The sequence below is a fragment of the Lepisosteus platostomus genome, chromosome 7 (assembly GCF_059453375.1).
Source record: "Lepisosteus platostomus isolate fLepPlt1 chromosome 7, fLepPlt1.hap1, whole genome shotgun sequence".
Classification (NCBI taxonomy): Eukaryota; Metazoa; Chordata; class Actinopteri; order Semionotiformes; family Lepisosteidae; genus Lepisosteus; species Lepisosteus platostomus.
Window position 1 is genome coordinate 12,970,186 of NC_142617.1, and position 18,064 is coordinate 12,988,249.

At 38.5% G+C, this 18,064-nt stretch overlaps 1 protein-coding gene across 2 annotated transcripts; it reads left to right on the forward strand.

The window, feature by feature from the left end:
- On the forward strand, positions 1-16,462 carry rhogb (ras homolog family member Gb). 2 transcript variants are annotated; one of them, XM_088639352.1, is made up of 3 exons: positions 1-19; positions 313-407; positions 12,129-16,462. In XM_088639352.1, exon 3 carries the CDS (start codon positions 12,155-12,157, stop codon positions 12,728-12,730), a length of 576 nt encoding a protein of 191 aa, XP_088495478.1. In that variant the 5' UTR covers positions 1-19; positions 313-407; positions 12,129-12,154; the 3' UTR covers positions 12,731-16,462. The 2 variants fall into 2 exon arrangements, with proteins under 2 accessions (XP_088495478.1, XP_088495479.1); XM_088639353.1 differs by lacking the exons at positions 1-19; positions 313-407 and adding an exon at positions 5,624-5,776.
- Positions 16,463-18,064: the final 1,602 nt, after the last annotated feature.

Consider the following 18,064-nt stretch of genomic DNA (forward strand, 5'->3'; position numbering starts at 1 on the left):
AAAGTGTAAAGTATAAATGGTGAGTTTTTTTCCTTTTGTAAATGTTATTTGTCTATATACTGTATATGCACCACAGCATGCAGTTGTTATTTAATCCGCAACAGTAGCACTGTATCATCAGTAAACGAGAGGAGACGGAGGGTAATGTGTTATCTAGAATCCGCCAATTACACCAGATTTATTTTCAGTGTTTTGCATAGATGTCAAGTACGCATATATACATATATACTTTGCAAATATACTTCCTCATAGAGCAATGCCTTTTTTGTATTTGACTTCCTCCCCTGATATTACACTTCACTTCCTTCACAGAGCAAGAGGAGTGACTGCTCAACTAGACATTCAGTAAAGATATTCAGCCTGGGATCCAATAGGGAGAAGTACTCGCAGAAACAAGATTATGTGTGGTGAGTTCTTTTTTTCCCTATTTTCCATGCTTTTGTTTAAAAAAGACAACAAGATGACAGTCTTTCACCGATACTTGTTCAGATGTCTAGTAACTGTTATATTACATATGCTGCTTCTTAAGCAGAGGAGTTTCAGTTTTGTTTTGTCAGTAGTTGAGCGAATCTAGGCTGGTACATTAACGGTTTCGCAGGCATACGCCTCACTGTGCAATTTGTTACCGACCGAGGTTACAAAACTAAAATGTAATTTGGCCATAAGGCCGTTAATTGAATAAACTTAATTCAACGAAACGTTAAAGCTCATGTGACGATTTTATGTTTTTGGTAAAGAAAAGTTTCAGTGAGCCGTTTTTTGTCAGCTGAAATTGGTTCCTCTATTTTGAATTTAGTTAGAATCTTGAGTCAAGAGCCACTCCCTGAATGAACTAGTTTTTATACCTAAATGTTTGTGTACCCCAATCCCACGTGTACTTAATACACTCTTCTTTAGAATAACAAGAAAAGTCTCTCAAAAAAGAAATTACCACTTTAATTTTATTTAACATCAAACATTTGTTATGCAACTTCCCGTTATTGTTAGAAATACAAAAACCAGAAGAAAAACGAAATCTAAATTCCAATTTGTTAAATACGTTGCTTATTTAAAATGACCTCCATTTGATTTGCACCCCTGTATCACCGAACTTGATTACACAAATAATAAAATACATTGTATACCTCAAAGTTTGCTACTTTCGAACAAAGCATTACTATTAAAAACAAGACTAAGATTAAGATATTCAACCCATCTCCTTTAGTAGCAACTAATAGATCAGAGCATCTCATTCAGTCTTTTCTTGAAAGAAACCAGAATTCTGGCTTCAATAACATGGCTGAGTAACTTGTTCCATTCTCCAACAACCTTTTGTGTAAAGAAATGCCACCTATTTTCCACTTGTGCTATATTTTGCTGTTCATTCTAAAGAAGTGCACTGCGTTGACTGTAAGTGCCTCTGAGGATTTTGAATCAGGACCCTTGTAGTCTTCTCTCTGAAAGAGTGTAAAATTACACTCTTGGTATGTGCTAAGTCTTACAGTATGTTTTGCATTTTTTATGCTTGATAGTGGAGTATACTGGTACTGTGAGCATTTCAAGCTTTAAAAGTTCTCAGTTTAGATCATTTTATTGAACAAAGCCAGGTGCTACCAACTTAGTTAGCCTCAGAGCCAGCAGTTTTTATAGTGTGGCACAAACATTCAGAGGCAAGTTCAGGCCATTTGCAGTTTAGAATAAGAGGCCTAAGCTTGTATCATCACTTAACTGCCGAGTCTTTATGAACTGTCTTTGCAGGCCATGGTGTCAAGGCAGTTTAGGGAAGTCTCCATTATGGCTCTCCATGACATATTTACTCTGGAAAGATAGTGCTCCTAAGAAATCACTTATCTACTGTACGTAGCAGCTTTTAAAACACTCATTCCTTTGCTACGGGCTTAAGACTGGCAGGTCTCTTTATTTCTACTGTACAGGCAGGCAGCTTGGAGAAGTGCACTCTCCAAGATGAAAACAGATGTGGAAATGTTAGTTAACAGATATAAAGGAGCTATTAACTCAATATTTGGATTATGCCTTTACAGTTGTTGAGTATGGGGAAAATGCATCTATGACTTAGCCTCTAAGACTCCTGTACTTCCATCATAGGCGTTAACCAACCGCGCACTGTTCACTGTCACGTTGGCTCTATTGATGTACAGGTACAGGAGAAAGCTTCTGGTGGCAGTGTGCTTTAAAGGTGCACAATGTCACAGACTGCAAGAGAGGTGTCACGTTGACCTTGCAAGACAAACAGAAAGCCTGAGTCAGTTAGATTCACTGTTGCATTTTTGAACGATGCGGTCTGTTTGCATGGAAACGCATGCTAAGACATTGAGACATCAGAGTTTTTTGAAAAACAAGTTATTTGAGGGATTCTAGAGGAAGCTATTATTGCTAGTAATTTTCCTCAGCTAGTTTCTGCTTTCTCATGAAATAAAACTGTTATGGTTTGGCTATGCCGTCTAATGTGGCACAAGAACGTTACTGTAGACCATACTTTATGTAACAATGCATACTGTGTGTACCGTACGCATCACTTTTTAAGTACTTTTAATTTCTCACTTTTTTCATGACCTAAAATATGTGTCCTGCGGGATACTGTCTTGTTCATTCTGGTTTGTTGCTTGCCCTCTTAATGAACATATTCCAGCCACACTAATGTCTGAAAAGAAGTCTCAAAGGTTTCTCATAGGAACTGCAGAAAGGAAGCAAGAGTATCACCATGTTGTTTTGCCTGGTGGTGCAACCAAAGTAGGATTCCCATATAGACTGTTTCCTGTCAGGTCTGGGAAATGGACATCATGCGTACATTGAGTGAAATATCTCTATCCGAAACTAAAAATAAAGTATCATTTTTACTTGATTTAAAAGCTGAAGAATTCATTGCTTGTTACCACGGTGTTTTGTTTTGTATCAGCAGATGTTCTAATCAAATTCCAAGCATTTTAAAAATCTGCCTGTGTTCGAAATGTAACTGATTTACCCAAGGGGGCAGATCTGTAAGACAACCTAGGGTTGTCTAAGGGGGTTGGCTAAGAGGGTGAAACCATTTTGTTGAAATATTTAGACAGCTGTATGGGAGAGAGCTATCCAACAGTGTGAAGTAGTTGGATTTTGATGGACATTTAGAGACCTTTAACAATATTAATGAGTGCAACTGAAACATGTTCACGTTAGCAAGCTTTCCAGCAATGGCCAGATACCAGTTCTTGGTCACGTGTCAATTTCCCACGAAGTAATTTGTGAAGGGAAGGCATTTTTTCGTCTTATTACCAAATGCACACAAAGGTTTTTTTTAATTATTTGCAGATGTGGAAAAGGTACAATAATTCTGATAAATAATACATCCTAATCAGCCTTGCTTTCAATGTAGAGACTTAAAAGAATGATGTCTTCTAATGACTATCTGTTTTACTTACATGTCAGTCTATTTTGGGTATATTCTAAGAGGCTGCAATTGCTGCAAATTGTGGGATTGAATATTAATTAGCTCTTACATTTTCAGGGCATTAGGCACCCATGAGGGCGGTCATGGCTACTAACTGAATTTATATGTGCAAAAAGTGGAATTAGAAGGATATTTAGGTCACAGCAGCACAGCAAAAATAAATATATATATATATTCATTCCTCTATATTGTATCTATCTAGTGCTACCACTATGCTATAGATAATATCTTCTGTAGTATTGCTCTGTGCTCCAAATTGATCTCTGAGTCTTTGTGATACTTTTATAGCTTTACAGCCAGAATTTCCCACTGACTGCAAGAAATTAGGGTTAGTGTTAACTTGGCTGAAGGGATCTTGAATTTACTATGTTAACACCAACCCTATGTGTCTGCTCATGTTTTGATAATGTAGTTTGAGTGCATACTCTTGGTGGATTTAGAGAAAATGAATTCTGGAATGAAAAATGGAAAAGAGACTGCACACAAGCCTATGAAGGATGTTTGTGTGTGGTTTTTGGCTATAATGGCTTGGTATGCTTACCATAGACCTAAAATAATAAAGGACCCCAGAACTATAGAGTGGTACAAAAAGTGGGGAACATTTCTGCAAACAAAGTATCCCGTTGCCTAATGAAGTCATTTCTGAAAATGAGTTATTCTGTCCCTAAAATCCAGTACATTTGTACAGATCAACTAAAGACACTTAATCTTAATGTACACGACATTTAAGGTGTTAACCTGTGATTCTGATTAATCAATACAGGCATGTTGTTTTCAGCAACATTACTCCACAGGGTTGTTTATCCTTCATGTGTTTATCCTTTTTACAGTACTGCAATGTTCCAAAAAATATGGATAATGCATCCTTTAGAGCTGTAAATAAAAAACATGTTGTATGGCTGATGTTTGCTAACTGCTCACACAAAATAATTCTGAAGTCACAAAAGCCCAATAATAATGTATGAAGAAGGACAGTAGAAAAGGTTTATAAAAAGTATGTGTTTTCAAAAGATGGAACAGCAGTAGCAATTTTGTTTGATCTGTTCAGCATAAAATGTCTTAAAAAGAGTTTTTCCAGTGAACTGTGTTATTTCCCTTGATGCTGAGAAACCTTTCTATTTCCAAAGCAACTGAAGTTAAGACTCTTCCTGTTTTTATCTTAAACTTTAAAGGTATTGTTTCATTGTTTGGTTTATACCAAATGGCGTCTGGTTTTCAGGACTCATCTGTAGCTTAAAAGCACAGAGCTGTATGGTTTTCTGAATTTTCTCTGAATCTTTTTTTTGACTGAACAAGTACACGTACTGGACAACTGTTCTACAGTTCTAAAATTTATCGTGGTAAAACAGGTATCATACTAGAAGATTCTATTACGATACCTGGTATTATATAACTGCGAAGCAGCTAAATGACCTCGTGAAAAATGATAAGCAGGACCTATGATAGCTGGCCATGAGGTTTGATGTGGACTGGCCTGCAGCCAGCAGACTCTCTTCTTGACAACAATCCTGCCTCCTGGCTTTGAATGTTTGCACCACATCTTTGTTAGGCATCTGTCATAGTGTGCTTATCCGATCCAAAGGATAATTAAGGATCTTGACTGGAAAAAAAAAAGATATTTGAAAAACTTAAAAAAAAAACATAATTATTTGCCCGATGATGTGCGATAAACATGCCGTACTGTAGTGTGCAGCGTTTTGGGTTTGATTTGGACACCTGCATTGGTTTTATAGAAGGAAACATAACAGTACAAATGCAGACATCGTGCCCTGGTAAATTCTTTGTGAAGGCAGTTGTAATTCGTCTGAAAATTGCCTGTTTGAGCAGAAGGCTAAGCTGTCTGTGAATGTGTGCACCTCAGTGGATGTCTAGTTTCCCTTAACCACTATCCCAGTATGGTGACGGGGCATGGTGTGCTGTAGGAGGTGCCATTGTTGGGATGAAATGACTGATGACTTGCAGATTGGCCATGGAAGGTCCTAGGGAACTGCTAGGAAGAGTTTGGCAGCTTACCCTGGTGTCTTGGCTACATTTCACCTTGAGCTTGCGCCATCTAGCTTCTCCATATTTCTTCCTTAAGATTGGAGAAGTAATTTCTCACTTCACCAATCAAATTAAGTTAACTCCCTCTGATCTGCTGTGCGGGTGGGGTTGCTGGTACATAATAGAATTGCTGCCCTACATCAGCAGCCAAGCAAGTGTTTTCCTAGATGTGAAGAGATGTGAAACGCCGTGGGATCCTTTGGGATAAATATTGCTGCACAGATCCAAACAGTTGTTTTTATAAAAATAATTTACAAACCAAATAATTATTGTGATTAATGAAGAGGAAATCTTAACACGTGCCTGGTGAGTCTAACAATCATATGTACTGTTCTTTTTCGACCATACGTGCTAGTGAAGTTTAATTCTAAAAGCCCTTGCTGGGTGAAATTATGCTGTTGTTCTTTTGAAACTGCTGTATAACACTGTGAGCACAGGCCGTAGGTGTTCAGGCGCTACTAAAGTTGTTATGGACCATGAATTTGTAGCTTGTAAGCTGTTTAAGGAAAAATAGAAGACTATCAATAAGGAGCTCCTTTTTATGTACAGTATATATAAACACTGTATGCTGTGATGTGTTGTGGTATGAAGTTCTATAACAGGGCTTCTGTGGTTCAGCTGTAGCAGCCTGTATCAGCTTAGCTCTGCTCCGTGTTGTGTTATCAGAAGATGCAAGTGGTTTTGCTAGGCTGATACAGTGTACATCACTAATTCACTGCCATTAGTGCCCTGACTGGCACTTTGCCCTACTGTATCTCATTCTTCTGTGTCACACATAGACTCACTTCTGCTTTTCTGCAGTTAGAACATTGGTTTTGTAATATGCCAATATTGCATTTACTGGAGTTTCTTCCCTTCTCCTTTCCTGTCCTCTTATCTCCTTTCTCCCCTGCTTCTAAGAAGTAGGCAGCTGTAATTTTGACATGATGCTTTGAAAATACAATTGCCAGAGGACTTCTGGGACTTCTGTTTTTTCTCACTTGGCACAACACTATGCCCAGGTGTCTCCAGTTGACTACATCTTGTGATAAAATTGTGGGTCATTTTGTTTTAAGATTACTTTAAATACGCTTGGTGCATGCTTGTTTTGCCAGTACTGTTCATTGTCATTACCTTGCCATGAGCTGTGCAAACAATCTGAGAGCAGCTAAGGATGCTGCACACATTTCCTCCCACCGTAAACCCCTACTTCAAGGCAGAAGAAGAAGATTCGCTACGTGGCACTGTACAATGTTAAACCTGGAGTGCTGCACACTTTTGTATGACTACAGCCTCAGACATAACTAACACTACCTGAAGCACAATGTCAGAGGTCCTGAGAGCTGTGAGAGCTCTTCTGTGACCTTTGAAATACTGTAGCAGTATGCATTCTGGAATGTGTACGGCAAACCTTTTTCAAATGTAAAGCTGTTCTCGGGAGTTTGTGGCTGTACCCATATGAGTACTTGAGTGCTCTGGCCCTGCTGTAGTCCAGTGTCAGCACCAAGTGGAACTAGGAGGTTCTTGTTCTCCAGAGGATGGGCAGAGCTGTATCACATCTCCCTGTTGTTGTGTTGAACATCTGTAGCACAGAGAGACTGGTAAGAGTCCAGTGTTCTGCTTTCAGAATGAATTAGTCTGAATGTGTTTCTTCCACCACCCCCTCTCCCAAAATCCAAACTATAATAAACCATTTCTGAGTTGTGTTGAAAGAAAACCTATATTTTGGTATGTGTTCCTAAACCTTAAATGAAAAAAATTGACCCAGCTGTTCTTAATAATTTTAAAAAAGGACCATATTTTTTTGGGTGTGTGTGTGGGGGAGGGGGGGGGGGATGTTTACACAAACTTATTGTTACTCGGTCGAAAAAAAGAAGTCAGAAAATTTAAAAAGAAAAAAAATACTTTTACAAACTTCCTATGTGCTCCGTTTTACAGAACTTCATGAACATCCGGAAGTGACCTAGAAAGGTAGTGGCAGCCATGTGATCACTGCTAATACTGAAAGTGCAGCATTGAAATAAATTGTGTTAAATCATTGTACTGATGATTGATTGTATTCTACAGGTAACAAAAAGTTGCTTTTCCACTAAAGTTATTTATAGAACAATATATTGTTTTTTGTGCAGTCAAATATATATTTCTATAACTGGTGTTGGAGTGTGCATTTAAATATGGTAGGATGCTTTCTATGAACTCTAAACTCTTCGGCAGTGTAGTTTAAATGTGAAGGAATGACGAGGCCAAGCCAGGGAGAAGGTGATGAGGCCTGCTTAATCCATGGTACGATTTCAGTACATAGTGGGCAGCACGCAGGAAAGAAGAATCTCTTGACAGAAATAAAAGGATGTTCATTGAGGAGTTATGTTGGGGGTGAAAACAACTTGGTATGCTTAATTTACTAGAAATATAAGACTAGAAACAAAATGTGCACCAGCATGCATTTTCCGGAAAGCTAGAATGCTTTGTGGAAGTGAACCTCACACAGCTTAACCACATAGTTTAAGCTAAAATTACTTAGGAGGACTTTGAATAAACATCTGACAAGTATGTTCTTGTAAGACATCAAAAAGTAACTTGCATTAGTTAAAGGGTCCTAGACTCGGTTTTATGTTCTTGTTGTTGTGAGATGCTTGTGCTGCGCTCCTGCAGGGAGCCAGGAAATCTTTTACACACTGCAACAAAATATTTGGCTCACAGGAAGAAGTGTTTGTAAAACAGGCAATCGGAAGCTGAACTCTGACCAGCAAAATACTATTTGCATTGGCGAAAGGATGCACAAATAAAAATATTGCAGGAAAAACACATATACTGTACTGACACCCAGGCATGCATACTGTAAAGTATAGATAGTGGAGGATATACATTATGTAAGAATTTAGATGTACATATATTCAGAGGTTTCCTTTTCATGCTCCTTTAGTTTTTCATTATGTAGTTTTGTAGTACTCTAACAACAGATGAGTTAGAATTTTTAAACTGGTATTTAAAAAGTTTAAAAAAAAGTGTAGTTCCTTATAGACAATCATTCAGGTTCCGTAAGCAGAATGGCAAGATAATGTGTCTTTTGACACACCTTTCACTCAAGTGAGCTGATGTGTTGAAGTTAATATTAAATAAAAACAAATGGATGACAACTTTTCATGATATCTGTATGTATTTGGGATGTTTACCTATTCAAAAGTAAAATGAATGATTCTTAGACGGGCAATCATTGGCCTGCATTTTACTGCAAAAATACATAAAAGATTAAAAAAACTTTAGAAGCAATTTGACATACAGCATCTTAGGTGTACTGTTAATGACGAACCTCAGTTGAAGAAACCAGAGAGTAGCTACCATTTATTCATCTGTACCGTGCTGTTTCCATGGATATATCATTTAGTAATGCATCTTCAGTGAATGATAGTGATTACATATTTTATTGTTTTTCCAGATAACTGACTTGGAAGACATTCCATCTTTTTGTTTTTCTTTTTTTGACCTAATGGAATATGTATTGATCCAGAATCTGTTCTCTCTCCACATTACTGTAACTGCAAAAGAATGTAATCGAATGAAAGACTGATGCTTCAATCCCCGCAGAACTCTTTTTTTCATACTAGTGATTTATTTTTAACACTTAATCATTCTGTTACATTATTAGTCAAATGTTAGCAAAATACAATCTGTCGCTGTAGTTTAGTCTCTAACCCAGCCTGGGAGAGAATAAGACATTGACAGTATGTCCTCTGAAACACACACATGCCATCATGACGTCTTATTTTCTCAGTAAGAGTCTTGAGTATCAGACTTTCAGACTTTGGGCATCAGTGCAGGATAGATGTGGCTTTAACTGCTAACATGAAAAAACATGGGTGCCCAGCAGTGCCAGAAGGCACTAAGGCATGGAGAGCAAAAACAAATATACAGCTTGGGAACATGACAACAGTTACAGATGAGTGGAAGACATCTGGGCCTTTGTTTTTTCCAATTAGTCTCATCCAGCCATTTCTTGAAAGACGGCAGAGTATCAGCTTCAACAAAATGGCACTCCCACAATTCCCTGGTAAAAAAGTGCCTCCTGTTCTCAGTTTTGAATGCACTTCCACATACTTGCCACCTGTTGTTCTTGTTTCACTGTTCATTCTTAACAAGTCAAGCGTATTGACTTTATCAGTGTCCTTGAGGATTCTGAATCCTTGTATGAAGTCCCCTCTCAATCTTCTCTTTTCAAGACTAAAAATGCTCAGTTCCCTCAGTCTGTCACCCTGCTCGCCCCAGCCTTATCAAAGCATGTGACGCATTTCCTCCTTCATTCACCATGTTGTTTTCTTATGTGCAAATAAACAAGAGGCAGACAGTTCCTGAAGCTGACTGTTTATTGTGCATCTGCACTTAACTTCCTGCATTTTACATTGTGCCCTGTTGTATCCCTGTCATTTGATACTGCTGTACATTTACTGCTTGTTGTATTTACACTGATTTATTTGAAAACATTACAACAGCAGACTGATGCACACAGTTTTGACTTAAACCTGGATCCTTCACTATACAGGATTCATCCTCTCTAATCATTACTAGGTTAACCTTTCAAAAGCTCCATTTCCTCCCTTAGCAGTCACCACTTAAAGCTTTAGTGAAACGTAGGATTGTCTTGATTATTTAATGCTATGTATTGAATTTGGCATAGACACATCTGACATTTTTTGGGTTTAATGCACACTGAACTTTAATAACCACATTGTTAATGAGTCTTTGTGATTCTTGGCTCAGATAGTTCCTTTTGTTATATTTTCAGGTGGCTTGTCCCTAAAATCTGTCTTTTTTCCAGCATGGCCTCCCCTGGTTCTTTGCATCTGCATTGGGGCTGTCGAAGACAACCTCGTTTTGTGGTGTCAAAGACGATATTATCGAACTGTGGTTTGAAATATGCTTTAAACGAAGGCAAGAGTGCGAATGAGGCAGGCATTGAAGGGCGTACTTTCTATTGTCTGCAAACTTCCCCAAAGTAACAAGGGAAGAGATAAGATCTAACAAAAAGCCACCAGACACTGACAGAAAGCAGGCATTTTCATCTGAGTTATGGGCTTACATTTACAGTAAGCGCCATCAAATTCAGAGCTTATCTTTGTTTTGAACAGGCCTGGTTTCTCTGAGGAGGCTTCGTGTTTGTTAGTTAGTGCAGACCATGTCTCAGCAGCGAAATACAGTAAAACTCAATTGGGTGGAGCTGAGGCACTGAGAGGTCAAGCTAAATTCTCCCTCCACCCTGAGGAACTGTGCTGGAACTAAACACTCACATTTCTAGCCAGTAGTATTCAGTCCAGTCATAGTGTTAACAAGACAGCATCTGTGTTCATATGTAATTAGGGCTGGGAAATGCGTTGTCTGTGACCCTCTCTGTCAACTAAGTTTAATATCCATTCAAAGTTTGCATGATGTTGTTTGAGGAGTGACATAAAACAGGCGAGCAAAATGAAATGTATGCCTGGAGCAGCTTGTTGTTGAAGTGTTTGTGCCTAGAGTTTGACATCTGGAGTTGTGACACTACAAAGCTTTAGAGATAGGGTGGGCCCTTCATTTTTCCTGTAAATCCCATCTTGAAGAAAGTAACATGTACTGTAGGAGGTCACATGGTTTTTCTGAAGGAACATTACTAACCAAACTCTGTACAGTGCAGCTACAGTGTAAAACAATGATATTAAAGTAACATATTCACAAGCTCGTTTTTCTGCTATTTCTATTTTAATTGATGCCCTGCATTATGTTAGCTGTTAAATATCCCTGCTCTGACCTTAAATGCATGCTCAGTTTCTAGTTTTGTTGCTCTTCATTTTCTTCAAACCTAGAGAAAGGTGACAGGGAAACTTCTGAAAAGAGAAACACATTGGTTACAACTTACCAGCTCACTTTCTCTAACAAAGCCTAATTGCTAGTATAATCCCATTAGTGTATCAATACAATAACTTATTACAAACCTGAAATCTTCGTAGTAACATAAAAAAGTTACAAATGGGAGAACGCCATTCTGCCTATCTAATGTATTTGGTTTTTAGTAGCCTAGCGATCTGAGGATCTGATCCAAGCACTTCTGAATGAAGCTAGGGTGTAAGCTTTGACAAACAGACTGAGTAGCATGTTCTAGACTATTAAAAAGTGTCCCCTCATTTTAAATTCCATAGTTTATACTTGTATCTCAAGCACACATTTTTGATCATTTACAAAACACCCTTCTAGGGCAAACCTCTCTTGAATATTGTGTGAACGCACCATTTTTTTTTTAGTTTTTAATGAGCATTCAACTACCATGCCGTGTAGCACAAGGCCATGGGAAAACTACCCTCTTTTATTTCAGATGTTTTCCTGTATCTTGTTTCCATGTTTATCCTTGATTTGCATGAACAATACTATGGGACCAGTGCCTTTTTGTCTGACTTTCCTTTTATTTGTTACGCGTGGTAACAACACATGTTAACAAGGCTCGTTGTATTAAATGAATAAAACACTTCCTCCGTGAAGGACAGGGGCTGGTTCAGGTTTCCTAGCCAGCAGGGGAAAAGAATCATTTTCAGAAGTTTTAAAATGGAAAAATGTGCTTGATATTGAGGAGTTCTTGGCCAGTGACCCTGGAATAAGTGAGGACGCCTAAATTATGGATATTTTGAAAAGAAGCTAATTGAGTGTTTGTCTTTTGCAGGATGCTGAAGTCCTGAACGGGTGAGAATGCAGAGTATAAAGTGTGTGGTGGTAGGAGATGGTGCTGTGGGAAAGACCTGTCTCCTGATCTCCTACACCACCAATGCCTTTCCCAAAGAATACATCCCCACTGTCTTTGACAACTACAGCTCCCAGGTAACTGTGGATGGCAGGACTATTAGCCTAAATCTGTGGGACACGGCAGGCCAGGAGGAGTACGACCGCCTGCGTACCCTCTCTTATCCGCAGACCAACGTCTTTGTCATCTGCTTCTCCATCGCCAGCCCGCCCTCCTACGAGAATGTCAAGCACAAGTGGCACCCAGAGGTCACCCACCACTGCCCCAATGTGCCTATCCTCCTGGTGGGCACCAAGAAGGACCTGCGTAATGACGCCGAGGTCTTGAAGAAGCTCAAAGAGCAGAACCAAACCACCATCACCCAGCAGCAGGGCTCCGCGCTCGCTCGCCAGATCCACGCCATCAAGTACCTCGAGTGCTCAGCCCTCAACCAAGAAGGCATTAAGGAGGTTTTTGCAGAGGCGGTACGGGCCTTCCTCAACCCCCAGCCTGCCTGCACTAAGAAACCCTGTGTGCTCTTGTAGACAGAAGGTGACCCATCATCATAATAATAAAGAAATAGAATAATAATCTAGTAATATGAAAAATACCAACGACTATGAGAAGGTAGCGTTCACAGCTGAGATTATATTTGGGCGAAAAATGAGAACATGAGATTTCTGATATTTTCTCCGAGTGGAGGGCTTTACTTGGAAAGAAAGCAACCTACATGGTTTCATCGTGACTTTGTGTTTGGAAGGGCGAAGGAAGTAAGAAGTCTGTGGCTGGAGTCCCAAATGTAATTCCAGCTTTGGATGCTGCCCTACAGAGAAATTAGAAGAGTCAGCAGTCAATCCTTTTTCTTCCTTTATATCTGCATCCCCTATCATCTTTCTATTTTTTTGCTTTTCTTTTTTTTTCCAAAACACATTCTTTCCTGTTGAGAATATAAATGCATCATACTATTCACAAACTGTAGTCATTGTGGACAGGCTGTGGTCAATCAGAATGGTATGGATGCTTTTCTTAACCCAAAAGTGCTACGTCCACTATGAAGCTTCACAAATTTAGTAAAACATGCGTCAAAGTTTGATGATTGGATAGTTCGCCCCTTTTCATAGTTATAGATAACATGATCATGTTTAATCTGACAATTTCAAGGAGTGGTAGCAATCAAATTAAAGGCTGCTACACATGACCTTGGCATGACTGTCAGCACTGCTGCCTCCCAGCTCCTGTGTCTTGCAGTTTGCATGTTCTTCCTGTGTTCACAAGGGTTTTCGCAAGGTGTGCTGGCTTCCTCCCATCTCATGAAGCTTACGAAGACGTGCCAGCCCTTTGTGCTCGTGTGTTTGTGCCCTGCGATGTGGACTAAACATCAACATTGTCTTGCGCCGGACACTGTGCTTCTGGAAACACCTCTGCGTTGGGCAGTCCTGAACAAGAATAAGCAGCTTTTTAACAACTGGTGGGATAGATGGATACATGTGAGCACACATGTAGAAAAATGTTAAACAAAATATCCCTAACACCTATCTTAAAAATGGGATTTAATACAGGATGAGTTTCTCCTTTTCCTCAGGGGCTTCCTTCCACACCTTCAGGATAACGATGAGTTAGTCTTCTCTCTTAAAGAGATCCTTGTTAATTTTCAACTGATTACACTGACAGTTTCATTCCATAATGAGTTAGCACCTTGTCACATGTCTAGGGCAAAATGGGCCATTCTTATCAAGTTACAGTAGTGCATGACGGGGTTTAGAAGTCTTTCTTTCCTTTATTTTACAAAGATTACAGAGATTTTATAGTGCTTTCATCCAAATGTAAAAACTCAAGTTCTGCAGTGAGTGACCTGTTACATTTGGGCCTTTTGCATTATTCCTCCTATGGACCTTGAAACATGAATATGAAACACTCTATGAATAGCACAAGCAAGATGGAATGAGGAAAAAAACCTGAGATATAATAAATCATATGCAGGGTTTTGTGATTTGATCAGATGGCATACACATAGTATAGGCCTCTCCTCAAAGTAAAGAGAAGCTTCCTGCGCAGGCGTATATCAGCTTGTTCTCCTTTTTTTATCTTTTTTTTTTAAAAGAGCAATCTAATTGCAAAAAGAAGACTGACCTTGATCCCAGTTTTTCATTAACAATTCAAACCAGGCTTTAGCTGAAACAGAAAGGGATCGATACAACTGCCATCTGCAATGTCCTGCACTACTTAAGCACATACAGTAGACAGAGGTGTGAGGAACACTGCCTTGTAGTGTGAACAAGAGAAAGGTCAGAGTTGATATCTGTAGTTAACAGCAAGCCCTGCAAATGACGAATTTCAGCAGCAGAGATCTTATCTGAATTCTGATTGGTGGGGAACACTGCCGGTGACTGCAACTAGTAACCGCAAGCCCAGTGGACAGAGAAAGCCTATCACACTGGAGATAAACTGGAGATTTGTATCTCCCTCTGCCTTCAAAGTGTTCACTTGTACCACTAGATATTTACTTTCCCTCCAGAGTTCTGGTTCTTTTGGTATATTTTTGACAAGGGTGTTTTCATTTCAAAATCCACCCTTTTCTCTTTTTAAAATAAAGTTTAAATATACAGTAAGAAACTTGGTCATTTTTAGCACTGGCTAAAGAGGTTGAAGCTGAATGGTTTGTTTTTTTTCATTCACAAATTTCTGTTTTTTCTTTTTTAAACCTGGTGCAATGTCCCTTCCTGCCCATTTGAAAACTGCCTTGTTTCTGCACTGCAGAAGGAAAGAAGCCTTTTTAATTTTGTGTTACAGTTCTTTTGTACTATGTTTATGTAGTAAAAAGGTACCATATAGTAATCACGAATATCAAAATAATTGTATGAAAGATACAAGATGTTTTATAGAGAATTTTGTTGTGCATTTTTATTTTTGGAAGTCTGTGATAAGTGAAATCATTTTCCTGTTGTGGCATTAGGCTCTCAGCAGTATGCAGTCTCAGATGTCTATCTTCAGCCTCTTGGTACCCTTGTTGTGAATAATTTAAAATTTGCATCTGTTAAAATAGAATCACCTAAAAGAAATGTCCCATTTTCTAGTTATTCGCAGTGAACTGAGAAATTTCATAGAATAGATATTAACATGTTATCATACAGTGGAGGAAAATTCAGTCGTAACCTGAACCAGGAATATTTTTCTATAGTACTTTGGACTAGAGGATCATTGAATGTGGCTTCAGATGTTTTCACACAGCTGCTACTAATTATGGAAGTTAGTGTGAATCAACAAGGAATCAAGCTTTTTTTCTTTATGAACTGTATCAATATTTATCATGATAAGCAGGCAAACAGATCCCGATAGTATAGTAAGGAAACGGGAAAGGTCCCAGTTACTGTTATTGTCATATTTGTAAGTTTCATCAAGTGGAAAACCTGATCTTTTATGAAAACATCCATTTATGGTACAAGAATGAAAAGGAACTAGAAAGATTTTGTTTAAATAGATTTTACCAATCTTTTCTGATGCTTAGTTTCAAGTTCTTAGTTCTGATTTAGAGTAGAGTTCACCACACCACACATTAAGACAGTTTGCCAAATTACATTATTCTCAAAGACAAGTTTATGCGCTGAAAAATGTTGTTTTTAAAACGTTTGAAAAGCTTGATTCACCAAGAGAAAAGTTAACTGCATCAGCAACAAATTGCAAAATAGTATAATAAAAAAGCTTTCCACATAAGACCTAATATGATCTCACAAAGAAGAAGGGAAATTAATTGTTACACAAGATTATCTGAGTAATGTACAAAATGCTGGAGTTGAGTGTTCCTTAATCACATTTTGCTAAAGCTGCTTGTATCAGTGGTTGAAGATATGTTTGATGTAAAGATGTTGAAGATTCAGCTGACACTTATTCTAGTATTTCAACAGAAATGCGCCTTGCTGAAATTTGTACTTCTTGGTCCAGACATTTGTACAGTATTTTTCTGCAAAGGTTTCTGCAATGAATACCACTAGAATTGTCCTTTGGCATAAAAGTGATAATGGGGAAAAAACAGCCTTTTGATTTAAGGTTTCATCTTAGTCCAATCAATACATTTGTTTATTTTATATATTGTTTTTATGCTCCTTGCTTGATTGTCCTTTTATAAAAAATGCTTATCTTTAATTTATGGTTTAATGTTGTCTAATTAAATAACACTTTTTTAAAAAAGTCACAAGTTTTACAGAACCTGTCAGGTTGTTCACATAAACATGTTAATTGCTCTATCTCAACTAAAATTAAACCAAAGTATATATCAAGAATCCTGTTCAATATTTCATTTGTTTTTTGCTAGTTATTCCAGCTCTCTGTAACTGCGTGGTTCATGTGTGATCGGAAAAGATCTCCCCTTTGAGCTAGCTTGCAATATTGACCTCAAGTCTGAATTCCAAGTATCCGTAAGTGTCTGCAGATACTACATGGAGATACTCTGATAAGGTCACAGAGCAGATGTTAAAATTAAACACCATTTTATCATTTTCACATCACTTGTCAACAGGAGAAGTATGTTTTTTTTTCTGTTGCTTTAATAAGGGATAACAGTAAAAAAAAAACGTCTTAATTATGCTACGACTCAGTTGCAGCCCATAAAATGGTAAGGGTTTACCACAGCAATAAAACTGAATTAAATCTTCTTCTAATCCACTGTTTGCGGTAGCAGTCCCACCCTGTCAGTATTCACCACTCTAGAATCTTCTCTGGTGCTCAATGTCACACTTCACTGAGCAAGCACTCATGCTATAGGTGAAAGAGGAAACACCATAACTGTTTCAAATAAGATACACATTGGCTTATTTTCATATTGCTAGTCAACTTGCCAAATAATAAAAAAAGAGAACTTGTGAACATTAACTTCCTTCTGAAAACACAGAACTTGCTTATATTTCCGGCGAGCTTGGCATTTTTGCTTTTCAAATTTGTTCTGAAAGATCTCTGCAGAAGGATACAAGATAAGGGATTTCACTCTTGGAGCTGCAGAGGACAGGGCTGTTTCTCCACAGCCCGGGCCTAGATTTTGGTCACTTCTCTTCCATCCCTGCCAGGCACAAGTACTTCTGTTCCAGAGAGGCACACTCCTGAGAGCGATCACATTTGGCTGGGCACACTATTCTGAAGTGTTTCTGAGATCCTGTGAAATTTTGTAGAGGTTCTTATGGCTCTGGGGTTCTGGGTCCTTGAGGTCTGGTGTTGTAAAATTGTATGTTATCTTGATCATAAAAAAGTGCCATAGTTGTGAAAATCAAAATATAAACTTGTTTACAAAGTGGTGGGGTGTCTACAATAGATTACCCCGGAAGTTTTCAAAACCGAGCACGCATTCAAAGTCTGCATCATTCAAAAAGTGGCAGAATTGGATTCATTAAGCTTAAACAATCTGTAAACTAGTATCCAGCAATTGATTGAGATGGATCAAATGGCCTCCTCGTTAGATGCTTTCTTATGTTTTTAGATTTTCCAGTCTCAGATCTAGCCACTCAATGTCACAGGCTCCCAGTTATAACACACTTCTGCCTACTCTGTGACCCAGGACTGAAGACTTTATGGAAGTCCCTTCCTTTACAGAGCCTGAGCTGAGGGCTGATTCACCATAATCTCTCTACAAACTGGCCTGCTGCAAGTCCAGAGGTCAGTAAACTACTTACCAGTCATTGACTTTCTACTAATAACTAGAAAGCCATGAAGGCCTGAATGGTCTGTTCCTGTCTCTTTATGAGACAAAAACAAGGATTAGGTGTATCTATCTCTGTCTTCACAGCTTCTGTCCCAATATTTAATCTCAACTGCAATCTCACAATACTTTTCTGGATGGGCCCTGTCTTTACCCAACAGGATGCATCATTCCTCCTTATTCCAAATAGCACATT

What these genes read in the sequence shown, in the direction of transcription:
- rhogb (XM_088639352.1), top strand. Translation starts at nt 12,155, where the DNA reads ATGCAGAGTATAAAGTGTGTGGTGGTAGGAGATGGTGCTGTGGGAAAG.